At 38.9% G+C, this 20479-nt stretch overlaps 1 protein-coding gene across 16 annotated transcripts in view; it reads left to right on the top strand.

Annotated features, from left to right (window-relative positions):
• Window positions 1-7741: 7741 nt before the first annotated feature.
• Window positions 7742-20479, top strand: part of LOC117265014 (aspartyl/asparaginyl beta-hydroxylase) — a 55192-nt gene continuing 42454 nt past the window's right edge. For 13 of the 16 annotated variants that reach the window (XM_078162935.1, XM_078162933.1, XM_078162938.1 and 10 more), the window contains exons 1-4: window positions 7742-8365; window positions 8444-8509; window positions 15370-15561; window positions 17985-18029. In XM_078162935.1, the coding sequence (XP_078019061.1) occupies window positions 8194-8365; window positions 8444-8509; window positions 15370-15561; window positions 17985-18029 (475 nt within the window). In that variant the 5' untranslated portion in view covers window positions 7742-8193. The remainder of the gene's footprint in view (window positions 8366-8443; window positions 8510-15369; window positions 15562-17984; window positions 18030-20479) is intronic. The other 3 variants (XM_078162936.1, XM_078162929.1, XM_078162940.1) reach the window with 1 other exon arrangement.

Raw genomic sequence — 20479 nt, 5'->3', positions numbered from 1 at the left:
TAACTCATCAGTCTCCTGTTTTCTTCATACATTTCCTTTTTGTTTTATCTCTCATTGTAAACTCAATGTGCTTTATATTAAAATGCATGTGCAAACACTCACCGGACACCCATCCCCCAAAAGAACCAGAATAAGCTTGAAATATAAATAGGCTACAGACAGGTGTATGTAGTTAAGTACATGCAAACACAGGTGGAAAATAATAAATGTAAACTTACACACAATTTACTAATAAAGAACTAATAACATAGCACTTCATAATAAAATACTGTAGGGGGAGCTGCTCACTTCACGTATCACCCCATTACTGTGATAAAACCTGATGGTGATGATGATTAATCATAAAAATCTGATGATGAGATCAACCATTATAATGAAATATGATAATCACTTCGTCTTTATGATGAAAGGGGAAAAAAAGTCAGAATATGTTTTTATACACTTTGATGTGAGTGGGTTTTCTTGCTATATTATGTGACTTAATTTCTGTTTTTTATTTATTCTGTCACCTCAGTATCGTTAAAATCGACGCTTTTAAACATGTACTGTACCGATAACGTTTATTAAAATCATAATCATTATTTCTCCTTTTGTTACGTCTGCTCTCCGCCCAGATGTTTCAAACTCTTCTTCTGCTGCCACGTTTTTGCCCCTTTCCAAAGAGAGAGACGACACTGGGAGGCTGTGCCGCAACCTGATTGGTCCAAAATCACGAGATCCCACTTTTGGTCCCGCCCATGAGCTGATTCTGAGGCTCTGATTAGCAAAATATAAAGTCAATCACGGTTACTATGGACTTTGGCTTTGCTGGTATCCAAGTGAGGACGTGATTTTTGGTCAACTCGTAGCTTCATCAATGAGAGCAGTGAACTTAAACCTATCAGGGGCGCTAACTTCTTTTATGCATTTGTCGTAGTTACGCTTAAGTTAGCTTGTTAGCTTGTAGCCACATAGCTGTGAAATTGCATTGAAGAATTTGCGAAACAATGGCCCAGAGAAAGACTCCAAAAACCCACTCCAAAAAAGGTCAGTACCCTCTCTTTCCTTGATTGTCTGAGTCCTGGACGCGCCTCTATGTGCTCTGTACATATTTCCATTTCATTTTTATACAGGTTAATGTTTTGTTCCACATCGGTAGAGATGTGTATCGGTCAGAACGAAACTAAAGATGCTTTAGGAATCACTTTGATGCATACTTCAATTCGGCTAACATGTCGACACTATTTACAACACAAACTTCCAGCTTTCGCAGTTGGATCTCCAGTGGTTCCCACAGTCACCTTCAGGCAAAAGTGCGTCCTGCGGGGCGTCTCAGCAGTCTTAACGAGCTTTAAAACAAAGATTTTATTTGAATAAAGTCAGTTTGTGTATTAAACGGATGCCGAACTGAGAAGCGTTTTATAAACGTATATGTACATACCCAAATCTGTCATTTTAACCGTATGCTTTGCCACTAAACAAAATTATATATTTAACTGACAGAATTTTGGATACGGTCTGGTTTGACGTTCTCGCGATATAAGAAAACGGGCTAGTTTAGCCATTTTTCGCTAGCCATCTCTAAATCCATAATACAGAGGACTTAAGCTGTCCAACTTTACTAAATGGTCAAGTTTAAATGAACTGATACTCTGTGGGACTGCTATCTTGTTTGTCCAGCCTTAGCAAGTATGTGGTCCCTGTAAATGATGCTAAGCTAACCTAGCTACCAGAGATGATCATTTGCTAACAGTAGCTAACAAGCTATTAACTTTTAACAGACAGCAGCTAATGGTTGATGTCCTGATGTCATTTGCGTGGTTTTAGTCAACAACCCCCCTTTATGTACACGTTTATGAGCCTGACATAAACATTTCAGGCTATTTCATAAACATAACATGGCTTCATCAAGACAATTAATTAGTATATTTCTGCAATTACAAGTAGCCTATTTCTGTGGTGAGTTCAGTGACCTTCTCATACTTGGTTGCAGTTGTATCTTGGGTGTTACTGCAGTTATTCCTGTGGTCCTCCCCGATGTGTTCACACAGTATCCTAATACAAGCAAATTGTGACATTCATAGTTGCTTACTCTTGGGAAAACTCCTTAAAAATATTTATTTTTTAAATATTTATTTTTAGGATTTTTTTTACATACACAATTGAACAAGATAGATATACCAAAACCAGACAAAATACGAAAAAGGGACATAGCCCATGTCAACCCCCACCCAGAAAGACCGAGACAGGGCTTCTGCGGATCTTTAGGCATTTCCTTCATTAATCTCAAAACAAGGCTTTAATTGGTATTAAAATTAGGGATAGACCGATATGGATTTTTTATGGCCGATGCCGATACCGATTTTTTTCCATCACCCTTAGCCGATGACCGATTATGGACTGCCAATTTTCTTGAGCTGATATTTGGGGCCGATACTGCTTTTGCTCCCTCAATTTACATCAAAAAAAAAATGACACAATGATAACAAATATTACAGGTCTCAAGTTTAAAATAAGAAACATTTATTGAACAGTAAAAAATACTAAAACAAGATGGAAAGTTGAGGTAGAACAGGTAGAATATTATTATTATTATTATTATTATTATTATTACACATTCAAATAAAAAAAAAGAGTTCAGTGCTCTTAAATCTTCCAGTAATGTCTTTATAAAATAAACAAATATTTAAGCTGAAGCATAAATAAAACAACAACTACTGTACACAGTAGGATTCAACAGCTTTGTTCAACTTAACCACATACTTTCAAATGAAAAAAAGTGCCAGGGAAAAATAAATCCACGAACCCATGCGCATATCGGCCGATGCCGATACAAGTAAAAAACTCAAATATCGGCCCGATATATCGGCCGGCCGATTTATCGGTCTATCCTTAATTAAAATGTCTTAAATTAGTTTTTCAAAAGTCTTAAAAATGTTAAGACGTGTGCCTTAGGATTTTTTTTTTTCAATTGTTGTTTTTTGATGTTGCATTGTAAAACATCGGAATAATAAGTAATAATTACTTACGGAATCCACCACAAGACAAAAAAAGTAATGTTTTATGTTTCCCTACCCCTCCATCACTGGCAGTTCATGTTTTTTCCTCTTTTTTTCAATTTTTGTTATTGTAACATTGGTATTGTGGCATCATAAAGTCTTAAATCTAATTTGCCTTTATCTGTAGGAACCCTGCAGAGTTACAGACAGACGAAATAATAAAAAAAAATATTTTCATAGCTGTCTGTTTGGCCAGTAATGATCACCGGAGGATTAAAAGTTTACACAACTTTTTTTACAGTGTACATGGGTAATTTGACCCTCAGAATGAACAAATAAAGTGCTTCATCCTCTTCTCAGATTTCTCAATGCCTGTTACTCCCAACTATATCAGGCCTAATGCTAATAATGGATTGTCGTCTAGAATAAACATAGTGTTTGCATACACATCTACAATTAAAACCCAGCATTGTTTGTGTGTAGAGGGGGAAACTTACACTATACTTCCTTGAGTATGTACGGGAATGTAACTTACAGCAGCATGCATGTGTGTTCTTATGTGATGTGCAGACGAGGACACAAATCAGGGAGAGCTTCATCTTATATCTGACTGTTAGCAGTGCCCCTACCAGCTGCTTCAAGTAGTTTTGTAAAAAAAAACAAAAAAAAAACTTTATTATGTATTCCAACTTGTTTTTTTTTTCATCACAACAGATATTTCACGCTGCCCCCTTTTGATCCTTTCCTTCACATTTGCGACTTAGTTAGAACGCATGCAAATAGCTGGGAAACCATGAATTAGTAAAAACAAATAAGCTGTGTTCTGACTGCAGATAGTGGGCTCTGTCTAGTCCAGATTCTTACACAGTGATTCATAGTCAGTGACCTTAGCAGATATAATGAGGGCTGGATATAGAAGTGTCAACGACACTGACACTGTAGCAACAATATCTAAAACTTTAAAGCAGTTTTTAAAAAAAAATTCTACCAGATATTTCCAGCAGTAGAAAGTAACAAAATACATTTACTCAAGTGCTGTATTTAAGTACAATTTGTAGCTACTTGTACTTTACATGAGTATTTCTATTTTCTGGTGCTTTATACTTCTACTCCTCTACATCTGGGAAGTATTATACTTTTAACTGCGGTACATTTATTTGATAACATTAGTTACTTTGCAGATTAAAATTAATAATAAAAAACATCAAATCAACAAATAAATTATGATGTATTATTGTAGATTAAGTTACGATAAGGGTTTATTGAAACCCAAGGGGAAATACACAGGCTATCTGGCAGTATATAAGTCGTTAAATCAGCTCCACCTCTATCAGCTGCAACATTAAAGTGATGAAAACATCAATAGTTTTAATCCAATAATATAATGTACATTAGTCTGAAATGGGCCATTCTGCAAAATGAGTACTTCTTTGGTATTAAAAAATATTTTGATGAAAATACATTTGTACTTTTACTTAAGTAACATTTTGACTGCAGGATTTGTAACAGAGTTTTTCAACACTGAAGTATTGCTAGTTTTAGTGAAGTACCTTTGGAATATTTTCCATTGAAACATTACTGTATGCAGGTATTTGTAATAAGGCTGATATATTAAATAAGTATGGCTGAAATGATGTTTTCTAGTAAACTGAGGTAGAGCTGCAGCTAATGTTCATTTTAACTATTGGTTATACCTATTATTTTTTTTTATAATTGTACAGTTACCTTCAAACAGTGACTGAGGAGTTTAGTTTATTTTAACGCAAGAAAATAGAAAAATAGCAGATCCTCACAAGAACCAGCAAATAAAAAAAGACTGTCCTCAAAAGCAGTTGCAGATTAACCCTCAGCCAATTAGCCTTTTCAGCTTTAAAGTAAGGTATCGTCAGAGGTGCTCTGTGACAAAAATAACGCACTACAAGCTGTGCCAATGGTATAAAATGTTATACACTACCAGACTCCTAAGTGAGTATGGTCTCCTCTCCTCCTCATCTCCCTACCTCTTTTGGAAATGTTATAAATGTGGTGTGGATGGATGCAAGCAGATTTGGTATAATACAACACCATATACCAGAGAAATATAATATTTGCTCCTTATTTTGCCGCTCTTTTTATCTGCTAATTTAATACCTGATATCAACCTAGGACAAGATCATATCAGTAAAATAATGTTATCTTTCCCTTTCCAAAAATAGTCTAATAATAATAATAATAATGATAATAATAATAATTATAGATACTGCGCAACAGTGCTCAGGGCCGGACAATTTTAGGCAAATTTAGGCAATTCTGAGCAACAAGAGGCAGAATAGGAAGACAACAAGAAAGTTGCAGTTACAATGTAGCTACATTTTGCATCAGTTGAGACTTGAACTTACAACCTCTGACACCAAGGAACATCTTCTATCTGACTGAGCTAATTAGCAAGTGACAACGCATTTGTGGCTTCACAAAAATCTGAAAATACACATCTTGCATCTAGACAGCATAGAGATGTTGTTAATTTGTTTTTAACAATGATTGATTTACTCCATAAGTGAAGAACTGATGTGTAAATGTGCTTTATTCCCATTGGCAGCAATGGTTCACATACATAATTCAGAATTCAAAATGCAGTCAAAAATTCAGTTTTTGATATAAAATTCTGATATTTCAATCAATCAATCAATTTTATTTATAAAGCCCAATATCACAAATCACAATTTGCCTCACAGGGCTTTACAGCATACAACATCCCTCTGTCCTTATGACCCTCGCAGCGGATAAGGAAAAACTCCCCCAAAAAAAACCCTTTAACGGGGAAAAAAAACGGTAGAAACCTCAGGAAGAGCAACTGAGGAGGGATCCCTCTTCCAGGACGGACAGACGTGCAATAGATGTCGTACCGAACAGATCAGCATAATAAATTAACAGTAATCCGCATGACACAATGAGACAGAGAGAGAGACAGAGAGAGAGAGAGAGAGAGAGAGAGAGAGAGAGAGAGATGCAGGTAATGACAGTAGGTTACAACAATATTATTGAAAGTAATAATATTATAGTTATAGTTCTGGCTACTGTGGTACAATATGTTGAAAGTATGTATTAATATCTGGCAGTATACATGTGTGACAATAGTCATGTGTATAATAACAGTAGAAGTATGACTAATGACTAATGATGGCAGCAGCAGCAGGAGGCATCTGGCAGGACCACGGCAGCAGCACAACCACACACGTCACGCTGTCCAGGCACCGCTGCGATATGAGTTAATCTGAGAGACAGTGGAGCACAAAGGCTCCGGAGAAGACGCCGAGTTAGTGACATCCAGAATGGCCGAGTTAGCAAGATGCAGTAATAGAATACGAGAGAGAAGGAGAGAAGGTGCCCGGTGTATTTCCAGACATCATCTACCATGACTCCAAAATTTTGTTAATTTTTTTCATGAACATTGAAAACTTATTTAGCAAGAATTTGCAAGTATACGTATGTTTACAGTCAAACATCTTGATGCACTGCAGGCTCAATTTTTCATAAATCAAAAATCTGTGAGGATAATTTGTGAAGAACAGTCTGAAGATGCTCTGTAGCAAGTTTGGTGTCAATTGAACAAAAATTGTGGGAGGAGATAGGTTTAAGAAGTTTTACATTAAAAAAAACAGAGTGATGGACTTCATAATATGCAATAAGTTTAAATGTACAAAATGGCTACATTTTGGTGAAAGTTGTGAAGCTGTAGCACATACGGTTGATTTGTTGTGAATTTTCAAAGTTTTGAACTTTAGACGCTTGCTGTAGCACCACCATCAGGACTATTGACTTGTGTTTTGCAGCAACGAGAAGAAACGAGCAGGAAAACAAGAGGGTCCTGGCAAGACTGCCTGCCCGGCCCCTAATAATAATAATAATGATAATATTATTAAGCAAAGAAACAAGTCTATTTCAATTTCTGTTCATCTGGTTGGAAATTGACATCAGCAGCACTGCAGTGAAACCAGAATAATGGTTCAGCACTAACTCTTTTTAGAGCGTGTTGCTGTGACAGAGACATCATTTCCTCCTGATATATGTTTCTAGAAAAAGAAAAGAAAGCCATTTTAATTTCAGAATGTTCAGAAGATATGTGGCTTGTAAAATCTGGATCCATTACTTACTTTGGTGATTTTGGGGCAAAAGAATTTGGCATAATCTGTACTTGCGTTCACTTTTCCCATTGGAATGAATAGACTCAAGACCGCCACTGGTTTCCTTAACGGGTGGGACAGTGGCATAACCCACGTGACAGATACAGGAAATGTATCTTATCTTTATCAGTGGTTTCTGTTATCATGTACTTGTGATATTGGTATCAAATGTAAGGTACTATCTAGGCACTGGTGTAAAATTATTTTCAGCAAAACCTTCAAATGACTTACCGGTGCTAATTAACCACCTTGTGATGTAAAACATGATCAGAGTATGCTCTGAAGATTTCATGTACTGTTCCTTTAATGAAGGTGACATATATCCCACAGCTGTGTGTGTGTGTGTGTGTGTGTGTGTGTGTGTGTGAGTGAGAGAGAGTGAGAGAGAGAGAGAGAGAGAGAGAGAGAGAGAGAGAGAGAGAGAGAGAACAAACAAGTGTCAAGGTTATTTGGGGGACTATTCTGTCCTCTCTGGCATCTCAAACACACACACACACACACACACACACACACACACACACAGTGTCCCTGGATTTGTCAGCTCTAATAATAGTGGGGATCAGGTTCTGGATGGCCAGTAGATTGTAGAGCTGCTGGGAAGAAGACAAGGAGGAAGAGGAGAAGCTCTTTCTTTCTCCTGCTTAGCTTATTCACATTTTGTTGTCCTCCTTGATAGCTGCTTTCCTATTTGGACGATCAGTAATTTGGATTGTTTGTTCTTTTTGATTGTTTTTATCTCTTTACATCAGCTCATTGTTTTGTACTATTTAAACATTTATACAGTTTTCCGAAAGTATTTTGTCATGTTTTTGAAATCTTTTAAATAGTTGCGATTCTAAGTCTTCTTTTTTCAGTCTAGTTTCATCTGGTACTTCACACGTCCATCACTTTATATTCTAAAATTGTTATTTTTAATTTTTTGTGATGGTGGTTTAGTGTGCAACACACTGTGTATATCTACTCAGGAAGGTTGTCTGCTCTGGCCTGGTTCTGGCCCAGTTCTGGCCTGGCACGGTCCTGTTTTTGGGTTGAGCTGAGACCTAAGACCATCCATGCAGCGTTATCGCCACTATGGTACATCCTACCCTGTCTCACCCTCCTCAGTCCCTGTAGAGGAGATCCATGCTGAAGAGGAGGAGGAGGACGACGAGGTGTATGCTGAAGAGAAGGTGTATGGGGAGGAGGCAGAGCCCCTGATAGAGGAGGAAGTGGAGAAGGAGACAGGTAGGATTGGTGTAGGAATGAAGTTTGACCTAGTTTGGTTTGATTCTTATCTGGCCTGGTGTGGTTTGGTTTGGTTAGGAGGCGTTAATGAGGAGGAGGTCACACAGATGAAGGAGGAAGCTCAACCTGTTGCCCAGGAGACAGGTAGGAGGAGTTTGTGAGTTTGGTTTGGCATGGATTGGTTTGGTTTGGCATGGTTAGTGAGTGTGTTTATGAGGAGTAGGACTCAGTGTAGACTCACAAGTCTTTAGATGCTTTGCTTAACTAAAGACTGACGTCTTTCTCCCTGATTTTGTGTTTAGATGGGCGGATACAATTTCAGAGTTTAAAAAAACTCCCTACGTTGCAGAACCAAAAGTAAATCCGCAGGGTGGTCCTTCAGTGGCTCGCTGAACTCTTGTGCTTGTAAACATAGTCCGACTGCGTTAAAAGTTTTAAACAAAGTCGCTGTAAGTCCTTCATTTCCACAATATTGTGGACTGAGCACACGTTTGATAAAATGGGGTTAAATCTCTCTGCATCCATTTTCAAGCTTTCTGTGTGTTTGTTTCCTTGCGGACAAGAAAAGGGAGAGCGCACATTTCTGGGAGGGCGTGTCCTTTTAAAAAATTGCAAGAGGCGTTGCTTTGTTGCCGGCCGTTTTCTCCAGTGTGTTAAACGCACTTTGGAAAGGAGTGTCCCCAGACTATCAGAAGGCGGAGATCTCTGATTGTCTGGTGGCGAGACTAGACTCAGTGAGACATTGCTGGATATGAGGACGTTTGTTTGTCTTATAGCTCGACATAGTTTGGTTTGTTGTGGTTTTCACTGGTTTGGTTTGACCTTGTACAGTGTGAAGCATGGCTTTAATGCAAACTCAAATCATCCTGTAGCTTATTTACACAATTAAAGCTTTCCATTTACTAAAGTTGTACAGTAGCCATAGGAAGTCTTGAATAAAATTGGATCCAGGAGAATCCTGATTAGGCATGGCACGTTTTCTGTTTGGCCTGGTTTGGCACAGTTGTTTGGAGCATTCGAATTTGAGTGCTTATTCTGTTATTCTGTTACGGTTTGGCTTTATATTTGAACAGTGTTCACCAATCACAGTTAAAATTGTGTTAATAGAGTTTTGAAGTTGGAGGAGCAGCTGGTTCCAGGAGTTTTTTTTTTCCATCCTGTTCCCTTATTATTCTGATTTTAAGGTGTGTGATGTCATCGGGTTATCCTTGTCCTACTTTTATTACTTTTACTATTATTTCAGTCACTGTGGCTGTTCGTGTGCCAGCTGAAATGTTGTTGTAGTAATGTAAAAAGCAGCAGCAGATGGCAGGAGCTACATTTGAAGTACCATACGCAAACATACTAGTCACTGAATCCTCCACAACAAGTTCCTGAAAATGTTTCACATAAAAGCCTTTTTAGAAAATGACGGGATTCTCTGTTCCAACAAAGTTAAGCATAAGCATATCTTGAGAGGTCATTGTCGTGATCAGCTGCGTTATCTTCTCAGACCGGGCGGGGTCACAGCGTCCCCAGGTGAATGATATCAATTTGGGCTGAGTGTGGCTAGCACCGCTAGCAGCAGCAGCCGTCGTTCTGTGCAGGTTAACATACAAATGCTTGAGTTGAATGTGGTTGGGCATTGCTCCAGTCGAATGATTATATGCCAGTTTTTTCTGACATAACCTACCTTGTTTTCATTTTCTAGATCAAAGTACTGCCAAACCACTCTGGTTTTGTGAGAGGACATCTCTCCAATTTCCCGCCGTGCTGTTTAAAAACTACAGTTTACTCGCGCATTACTGCAGGGAGGGGGACTGCTGTCTGACGGCTCTGTAGCACCCACTAGTGGGGGGCGGCTGGGTGACATTTAAGCAGCCTTGTACATAAATGAAACACTAATTGGTTTAACCAACTAATATTTCTGGTGCCGACTAGGGCTGTCAAGAGCACCATGAAATTGAGTTTGAATATTTTCAAATTAATTTATTAAAGTTTGAATAAAATTTGAATCATAATAATAATAATAATAATAATAATAATTGTTATTATTATTATTATGTTTATTTTTATTTATTTATTTATTTATGTATTTTTACAAAAAAAAAAAAACACAAAAAATAAGATGCTTATTGCTGGCGCAATATGAACGTGACACTCGGATGAAAACACTTGTTCTGACCTCACTGAAGTGCCAGGTGCCATCTTCTGCCTCGCTATCTGAGCAATGTTTGGATACTTCAGTGCGTAGTTTTCCACCACAAGAGTGGATCCTGGTCAGCTCGTAGTGGTGTCTCATTCCAGTAACGTTTCATCTCTTCTTCAAAAAGGGTAGGCAGGGAGGCAGCAGGTACAACACTCTCCCTGTATGTCTCCCCGAACAGGTCACACATTGCGGACAGCGCAGTAGGTGGTGTTGGCGCAGCGGGCTCTTCCGTCGGTGCCTCTCCCTCCGTCGCTGCTTCCCTCTCTGGCCCGGCTTGTGTGCGAGCCATCTCCGCCCGAACAGGATTCGCCGTGATATACAACATTATTAATAGTATTAATTCGAATTATCAAATTTAGGTTTGAACTTATAAAAAATATATATATCTGAATATCTTTCAAACTTTGAATTTTTTTTGACAGCCCTAGTGCCGACTAGCAAGGGGGTGGATGTTTAATCGTTTAAATGTCTAATCGTGCGCATCCCTAGTAATAACTGTTAACTCTTAGCACCATTAGCAGTGTCAGCATGCCTAGTTGTGCTAACATGTTTAAGACTGCTAAAGGGGTTTTGCAGCTTAAACAAAAGCCACTTGCTCACTGGGGCAACCTGGAGGGAGACCAGACGATTTCCTCCATGTTTTCACAACAACGCCGTCCCACCCCTAGGACGCAAGCAAGTGGCTTCATGTTGAGTTGCAAAACCCCTCTTACACTGTTAATTACATTAGCTGTTAGTACCACTAGCAGCGCTGACACTGCTTACAGTGCTAATAGAGCTAACAGTAAAGTTAACAATGCTATAGGGAGTTTGCAGCTCAAAATTAAGCCGTTTACTTACAGATGCAACCTGGGGAAAGGCCAAATGGTGGACACAAGCAAGTTTCCACGGCAACGCTGTTAGGCTGGGACAGTATTACAAGCGGTAGTCACCGTATGAGTGGTGCCACTAGCTAGCTCCCACCAGATCTGGTTGGTGGACAGTGCAGAGTGACCAAGGGTAATGTTAGCTAACCAGTGGAGACCAGAGGATGGGCAGCAGGCACTACCTTTCTGCATGTTCACACAGCTAGCCAGCTGTCTGTCAGCAAAGCTAACAGAAAATTAAAAGAGAGATTACAAAAAATTAAATTAAATTAAATTAAATTAAATTAAATTAACCACACCCTCTCTCTTCTTAAACATTAACATGTTAGTCATCAGGGAATGGGTGTCGGCCTGTCGAAAGCAAAATTTACTGAAACTCCTTTCCCAATTCCATGACGGAGCAAAAACAAATTCCTGTCCTGTCCCAATCCGGAAGGATGACTCCTTCCCATCCCATTTCTGTGTCATATTATTAAATAATAAAGAAAATGGCATCTATTCATTTTAGAACTATGTATTTGTATAAGTATATTTTTGTTGCAATTTTTCGATTTGTATTTATGTTCTCGTGCAGTACTTCGCCTTTAATTTTATTTCCTCTTAATATGTTTATTGTGTATTCATTGTATGCACCAAACACCAAGGCAGATTCCTTAACAGCTAACCAAGGGGCAATAACTAGCGCTTACTCTGTTAGTTTGATGCTTACACATAATGGGAATTTTTAATGTGGTAAGGGAAATAAGCATTGCGATATTTCCTTACATGTTTAATATTAAAAGACATCTGTGCTCATACTTACTGAACTGAATTCAACTCATTTCATTCAAGCTCATATCATCATCATATCAGGGTTTCTTTTTAGCTCCTCCTCGCCATTAGCAGCAAAAGTAACAGAACTGAAAGCTCTGTGATTGGATATATTGACTTTATTAATATTGTCCTTAACAGTTGTCTTTCTAATGTGCTTATGGCCATTCAAGACTGGAAGAGCTTCAATACTGTGTATGAGAACGTGTGAATGGAACTTTTACCACTGGAAGCTTTTAAAATAGCTCTTGCAACTCTATTGGTTGATATTCCATCTCTTGCATTATCACTACTTTAAATAAAATCCTTCAGACAGCACACATGTTGTCATCAGTTGTATAGCAGCTATTTGAACCCTCAATGATGTCTTTGTGTTGCATCAGTGCAGCAAAGAAACCTTTCTCAGGGCTTATTGCTTTTACAAACATGCACTTAATGAAAGACCAGGCTATTTATAGGTTGTATCTTGAATATTGAGGCCATTAATCAGACATGATTATTTGTGACACAAAGGAAAATAGCTGTTGTCATTACTAACAGCCATTTCAGTTCTCAGTGTTGCAGGACAAATAGGTGTTGTGAACTCTCTCTCTCTGTCAGGGTCATGTTGACTGTATGTCTCTCACTCTATTCCTGGGTCAGCCTGCCCTTTCTGGCTTCTGCCATATTGTTTTTCTCTCATGTAGCCCATGAATACACACATGATATCCTAAAGGAAAGAAGATGTAGATCTGTATCAATCAGTACGTTTACATGCAGCTTGAGAAAATCAAGTTATTGGCTTAGTCCGACTGAAACCGGACTTTTAAATGCATGTAACCAGCTTAGTCCAACTAAAATTGGACTATCCATAGCTTGACTAACGCACCTAGATAATTCGATTGAAAATCAGACTGCTGCATGTATCCACCTAGTCTGACTGGAGTCGGACTCGGCGTTCTGTGCGTGCACCACTTTTTCTTTTGCAGGCTTTCACTCGGAAGAAGAAGAAGAAGGAGATGACGTGACGTAGCAGCAGTTCAGTATATAGCAGTGCAGTAACAACACGGCAACCCTAAGGGTCATGGTAGACTGAATTTGTAATATAATTAACACGTAAAAAGCATGTACAAAACATACAAAGCCACAGCAACATCCATCTCCGCCATCTTCATTCGTCATTAGCTTCCTCTTCAGGTTAACCGTAACTAGTTCAATATGCACTATATTAAAAAGGACACAGCGCCATCTATCAAGGCAGAGTCAGACATACAGTACAGGCCAAAAGTTTGGACACACCTTCTCATTCAATGCGTTTTCTTTATTTTCATGACTATTTACATTGTAGATTCTCACTGAAGGCATCAAAACTATGAATGAACACATGTGGAGTTATGTACTTAACAAAAAAAGGTGAAATAACTGAAAACATGTTTTATATTCTAGTTTCTTCAAAATAGCCACCCTTTGCTCTGATTACTGCTTTGCACACTCTTGCCATTCTCTCCATGAGCTTCAAGAGGTAGTCACCTGAAATGGTTTCCACTTCACAGGTGTGCCTTATCAGGGTTAATTAGTGGAATTTCTTGCTTTATCAATGGGGTTGGGACCATCAGTTGTGTTGTGCAGAAGTCAGGTTAATACACAGCCGACAGCCCTATTGGACAACTGTTAAAATTCATATTATGGCAAGAACCAATCAGCTAACTAAAGAAAAACGAGTGGCCATCATTACTTTAAGAAATGAAGGTCAGTCAGTCCGGAAAATTGCAAAAACTTTAAATGTGTCCCCAAGTGGAGTCGCAAAAACCATCAAGCGCTACAACGAAACTGGCACACATGAGGACCGACCCAGGAAAGGAAGACCAAGAGTCACCTCTGCTTCTGAGGATAAGTTCATCCGAGTCACCAGCCTCAGAAATCGCAAGTTAACAGCAGCTCAGATCAGAGACCAGATGAATGCCACACAGAGTTCTAGCAGCAGACCCATCTCTAGAACAACTGTTAAGAGGAGACTGCGCGAATCAGGCCTTCATGGTCAAATAGCTGCTAGGAAACCACTGCTAAGGAGAGGCAACAAGCAGAAGAGATTTGTTTGGGCCAAGAAACACAAGGAATGGACATTAGACCAGTGGAAATCTGTGCTTTGGTCTGATGAGTCCAAATTTGAGATCTTTGGTTCCAACCGCCGTGTCTTTGTGAGACACAGAAAAGGTGAATGGATGGATTCCACATGCCTGATTCCCACTGTGAAGCATGGAGGAGGAGGTGTGATGGTGTGGGGGTGTTTTGCTGGTGACACTGTTGGGGATTTATTCAAAATTGAAGGCACACTGAACCAGCATGGCTACCACAGCATCCTGCAGCGACATGCCATCCCATCCGGTTTGCGTTTAGTTGGACGATCATTTATTTTTCAACAGGACAATGACCCCAAACACACCTCCAGGCTGTGTAAGGGCTATTTGACCAAGAAGGAGAGTGATGGAGTGCTGCGGCAGATGACCTGGCCTCCACAGTCGCCGGACCTGAACCCAATCGAGATGGTTTGGGGTGAGCTGGACCGCAGAGTGAAGGCAAAGGGGCCAACAAGTGCTAAACACCTCTGGGAACTCCTTCAAGACTGTTGGAAAACCATTTCAGGTGACTACCTCTTGAAGCTCATGGAGAGAATGCCAAGAGTGTGCAAAGCAGTAATCAGAGCAAAGGGTGGCTATTTTGAAGAAACTAGAATATAAAACATGTTTTCAGTTATTTCACCTTTTTTTGTTAAGTACATAACTCCACATGTGTTCATTCATAGTTTTGATGCCTTCAGTGAGAATCTACAATGTAAATAGTCATGAAAATAAAGAAAACGCATTGAATGAGAAGGTGTGTCCAAACTTTTGGCCTGTACTGTACTTGGTCAGAAATTCGATGTTCTCTTCTGCATGTTTACGACAAGACGATAAGTGTGACTTGACTGATTAGTCGAGCTATGAGCTAAGCTTGACTACTGCGTGCATGTAAACATACTGAGTGAGTTCAAATGTGAACTTCAGTGTTTGCTTGTGTCCCATCCTGTGTAATGTGGAAAGAGGGAAAAAAGAATAACTAAAATATTGCCTGTTATTTATTAGTAATGATGCTTTAGTGACCCTTGACTTTCATGTCCTCAGAGGGGAAGACACCACTGGTGGAAAGTAAGAATGGAAAAAGGACGGAGAGAGCAACAGCAGGAGGAGATGCAGCAGCAGGAGGAGGTTCAAAGTATTCCATGTTTACCTGGTTTGTGGTTCTGGCTCTGCTGGGTGTCTGGAGCTCGGTGGCCGTGGTCTACTTCAACATTGTGGACTATGACAGTGTCATCGGTAAGTGACAATGAGATTTGTCATTGTGTTATTTTATGGTGAAGGAAAGATGCACTGGGTTTAGAAATGAAGAGTGGCAGTTGGCTTCATCACAGGAGAATGCAGCAGTGTTGTCAGTGAGCACAGGGCAACATGTTTCCCTCCAAATACTCACAAAGTAAAATACTCAAGAACACCACATACACTGCAGGCAGCGGTCTGTCACATTTTCTGGCCTAGTTTCTAGTTCACACTGCATGCACACACGCATACGCTCAGCTGCTCACACACTCAGACACTGCACTAAAGTTGGTTTTCATACAGGAGCCTGCTTCTGTCTTTATGTGGTTATGACAGTCAGGCAAGGTTTTCACAAGCTCTTCCTCTCAAACACACACAGACAGACAGACACACACACACGCACATGCACACATGCACATACATACACACACGGCACACACACACACACACACACACACACACACAGAGCAGTACGTGTCAGATGACATGTTTGTCTTATCTCAAACTTAACCTCCCATCTGACTGCTTTGTGAGTTACTGAGCGACAACCAACTTCCCCTTACAGAGTGCATCTGAGATAAAAACAACTCTGTGTTAACTTTATTCCTACTTTATATGGAGCTCCCTGCAGCCACTGTGATGTTTGTAGAGTTAATCTTGTGTGTTTCCTCTCTCTGCTCTGTGTATGAAGTCTTTCAGGGCTGCATGATCTGTAAAAAAAATGAATACTACACAGCTTTACAACAGAAGTGATCAATGAGCCTCATTCAGGATTTTGTGTCCCTGCTTTTGAAATAATGGTGTAAAAGAGAAATCTAAAAACTCATTAGTCAGATTCTTGCAGCATGCACTCAACAACAGAATTGTTCTCACCAACATACAAATGTTTTTGCAGCAGTGAGACAGCGGTTCTCGCTGTCAACTTTATACTTCCTTACTGTGGCCATGTCTGCTACCGAGCAGGAAATGTCTGTCGCTAAATAAATGTTTGTTTGATTTGGTTTACCGCCTGTTTTTTAAAACATGTTATTTCCACCTGTGGAGTGCCTACTTGGTGCATGTCTACAAGCTGTATGATAGTCCTAATATTGTGATGTGAATGGAAAAAAATGCAAGGTGGTCTTGCTTGATTAACCAATATTGTGTGGCGGGCCACATATAGTATATTTAGAGAAACAAGCCAGGGTCTGTTTAAAATGGGTATGTGGGCCACAGTTGGACCTGGGCAGGATTTTGACATGCCTGGTGTAAGGAAACATCTAATTAATCCAGTTAAGGGCAGAAGTCCTTCAGATACCAGATAGCAAGGTATCAGGTATTCACAGTTGCAACTGAAATTATTCCAAAATTGCCAAAATTTGTCAGTTATTTTACAACGCCTATATTACGCTATATTTAGACTGTTTATACTGCTGTACCTTATCGTCAGACAACAATTTTAGAAGGGGAAACCGTTAACAGCATCAGTTCCACATCTATGCTCTTGTCAAAGCCTCCATTGGAAAAATCAGTAATTTTGCTTCACTGAACACGGGAGCTGCTGGTCTACGGCTGCCTCGATCAAGTTTGTTTTTATTTTTATTTTATTTAACCTTTATTTAACCAGAAAAAACTCTTGAGATTAGGAATCTCTTTTTCAAGAGTGTCCTGGGCAAGATAGGCAACAACATAAGTTACAGACAGACAACACATAAAACAAAAATACAAAATAAAAATGTAAAGCTATAGCAAGCAATATAAAACACAAAATAAGATTACTGCAAAGAAAAGCCAAAAGGTATGTTAATATATACATGTTTTTTTTAGGTGTCTAAAATACATTTTGCTAATTTTGGTAATAAGAATCTCATACAACCTCACTTCAAAAGATCCGAGCTATCCTTTTAATATCAAATCTCTGTGATTGAATGTTTCTATGCATAAGGCTCATTGTCACTGCTCACTGAAATCAAAATCATTTTCTTTTTAAACATGATTTTGGCTTGAACACTAGACAACAATACTTGAAAAATACTCTGCATAAGTACTGACATAATGATATTCTGTTGTAATTTGTTGCCTAAACCACAGAAAAATGCATGTTGTTCCAGGGAAGGACAAACATATCTGTGAATTATTTGCAGATGCTTCACTATAAAAAAAAATAGAAGTGTCTCTTTACTTGCAACAACTGGATAACCTGTGAAGCTGTGAAGCAGCTGCAGTTTAAATCTAATTTTTGGCTGATTTTAAAACATTGCAGAAGCAGAAATTCCTATCATTTCTGGTAAAATGACACGTCATGCAGTCCTGCGTCTCCTCTGTATTGCTCTGCACTAACGCAGTACTCTTTCCAAGGTAAAGATTCACCCTGCAGTGCTATAATCTTTATGTCCTCTCTGTCTTCTTCCTCTGTCCTCTCTGTGTGTTGTCTCTGCATGCAGCCAGAGCTAAGGAGTTTCGTATGAACTTTTCTGAAGTTCTACAAGGTACAGTCTCAAGATTTAAGCTGCATTTTTACAGCTCCACATTACACTGTGTGCTGCTATCAGAGCCAAGGGTGTAACCAAACCACTTTAAAGAACTGAATGAGTGCAAAGAGGATAAGATGAGGTAAAAGAGTTGAGATTCAGTTAGGGTAAAAGGTAAGACTGTTAAGAAAGGTAAGTTGCACAGTATAGATTTAGGTTAGCAGTTCTTCCTGTCTGCATCTACAATGAAAGGAGTATAGCAATAGGTTTTGTTTCCTGCAACCAGAAACTGTAATGAAAATACTTTCTTTCACATTCAACAAATCAGCAGCTCTGTTACTGGACAAACAAACAAAAACTTCTACCAGGTTTCATGTGGTGTTGATTCTGACAGCAAACCTTAGGGTGTGAACATACTGAATGGCAGTGTGGAAAGTGTTTAAGAAGAAGAAAAACTACCATGATGGTGAAGAAAAATTACAATGATCGTGGTGTTTAAATAACACGTATGTGACTCCATACTTGTTCTAAGAAAAGACAGACAGAACAAGAGAACAAGAGCAAAACTACACTGCTAATTTGTTAGATGCTTATTTTATTCTGGTTTCTTACTGAAGCCAAGAAAAAACACTCAACAGGCAGAGAGGCAGCAAACTCATGAGATAACCTCAACCATACACCAGCAGTATCTGTGCTCATTTGCAGAAAGAGCTCTTAAGAGAACAGCTTTAGAGGAATACTTCACTTACAAAATGACCAATTGTATAGCAGTTATTCACTGCATGTTACATTGAATTCATGATGAGGACATGCCTCCATGGTGAACGAAGAATCCAAAAAAGGCAAACATTTTAGATGAATTGAAGTCACAGGGGACTAGTGGGAATCACCCGAGGCCTCTCGATATGATTTTATCATGATTACAAACATTATTGCAATTTGAAATGTTTTGCAATATGCTGAGTCTTACAGTCCCATATATTGTGATATACTTGTTACCTTCATCTGTTTTATCTGAGTGTTCAGTCTTTTCCCACTTCAGTCATTTTTATTGCAACAACATGAATCTAGTGGACTGAAAAAAGCAATGATTTTATTATTCCAGTTGGCTACCAAAAGTTTAATTGGTAATTGCAATTATAATGTTTTCAAAAGAAATGATTCTTGGCATCGGTGTATTGGTACAATTTTGGCACGCAAAATATTGTGATACCACACCGTATCAGTTTTTTCCCTCACCCATATAGGGGGCTGTGTTTAACAACAGCAAAACTATATAGAATCATTTGCATCTTCACTAAAACCTTACTATTGAAAAAGGTCAGTACAAACAGTGTCATGCATGGCCAGTAAAATGCCTGGGCAAGCACTTGTACTCACTTGTGCTCAGGCACGCTACTCAAAGGTGCAAGTGTTTTAAATCATAATGTTTTATTGAAAATGCAAGTGTTTGTGTATGCTGCAGGAGTTGTTTGTAAATGGATGTTCTAATATAGTTTTACTGTTGTTAAACGTGGTCCCTGTTTCCTTTTATTAAAAAAAACAAACAAAAACATTTGCATTTTATGGATTCTTTGTTCACCATGGAGACTTGAGAGGGGAAAAAAGTTTTCTTCTCAAATTAAAGGTAATTAATGGACAAAAGTTTGCCAGTTTTTACAGTTTTTTCTCCTATATCAAGCCATAACATAATATATTTCCTGCATATACCTCCAGACGTTAACCCAGTTAATGTTTATAAAAACAAATCTCATAAACTTGAATGAAATGGTAACGGTAACTAAATTAATCAGTAACCACTACTTTAATCACACAGTCTCTGTGTAGGTCTCTGTAAGCTGTTACCCCCATAGTTAAACTAGACACCAAGAACTTGCGTGTAATATTGTGATATTGTGTGTGAGTTTATCAGCTGCTGCCATGTCAGTAGAGGAGCAGCCACAGAGTCTGGATGCTCTGTAGCCACAGTGTATTCAGATTCTGAAACTATATTTTGTGGAGATTTCGCAGAGCAATGAGTCAGAAAAGAGCAGATAACAGATGGTGTGTGAAGTGTTACTGACATCATCGTCCTCCTCCACCACATCCTTCCTCCTCCTCTAATGTGTAATCTGTTTCAAATGAATACTTAATGTACTTTGGGGTACTGTTGTGTGTTGCTGTCAATATGCTGTGTTCTATGTTCTTATAAATAACTTATTCAAGTAGCAGGGTTCTGCTTCCGAGAAATTTTGCTGCATGAAGTTTCTCTTTTTTCCCCCTGACTGCACCGGGCTGTATTAGCCTGGCAAGCTAGCAGTAAGTAATGGGAGAAATAAAATAAAAAATACAGCTTCAAGTATTCACAAGCTGGGTTTAGGTCTTAGTATTAGACCTTTGCAGAACTTTAGTTATTGAACTTTAGAGAAGAAATCCTTGCTTTTTATCCAAAGATCATCACAATGTATTAAAGTATAGGTGCTGTGTAG

This window comes from Epinephelus lanceolatus, chromosome 20 (genome assembly GCF_041903045.1).
Source record: "Epinephelus lanceolatus isolate andai-2023 chromosome 20, ASM4190304v1, whole genome shotgun sequence".
Taxonomy (NCBI): Eukaryota; Metazoa; Chordata; class Actinopteri; order Perciformes; family Serranidae; genus Epinephelus; species Epinephelus lanceolatus.
Note: the sequence above shows the minus strand (reverse complement) of the source record. Positions and strands in the feature narration are given on the sequence as shown.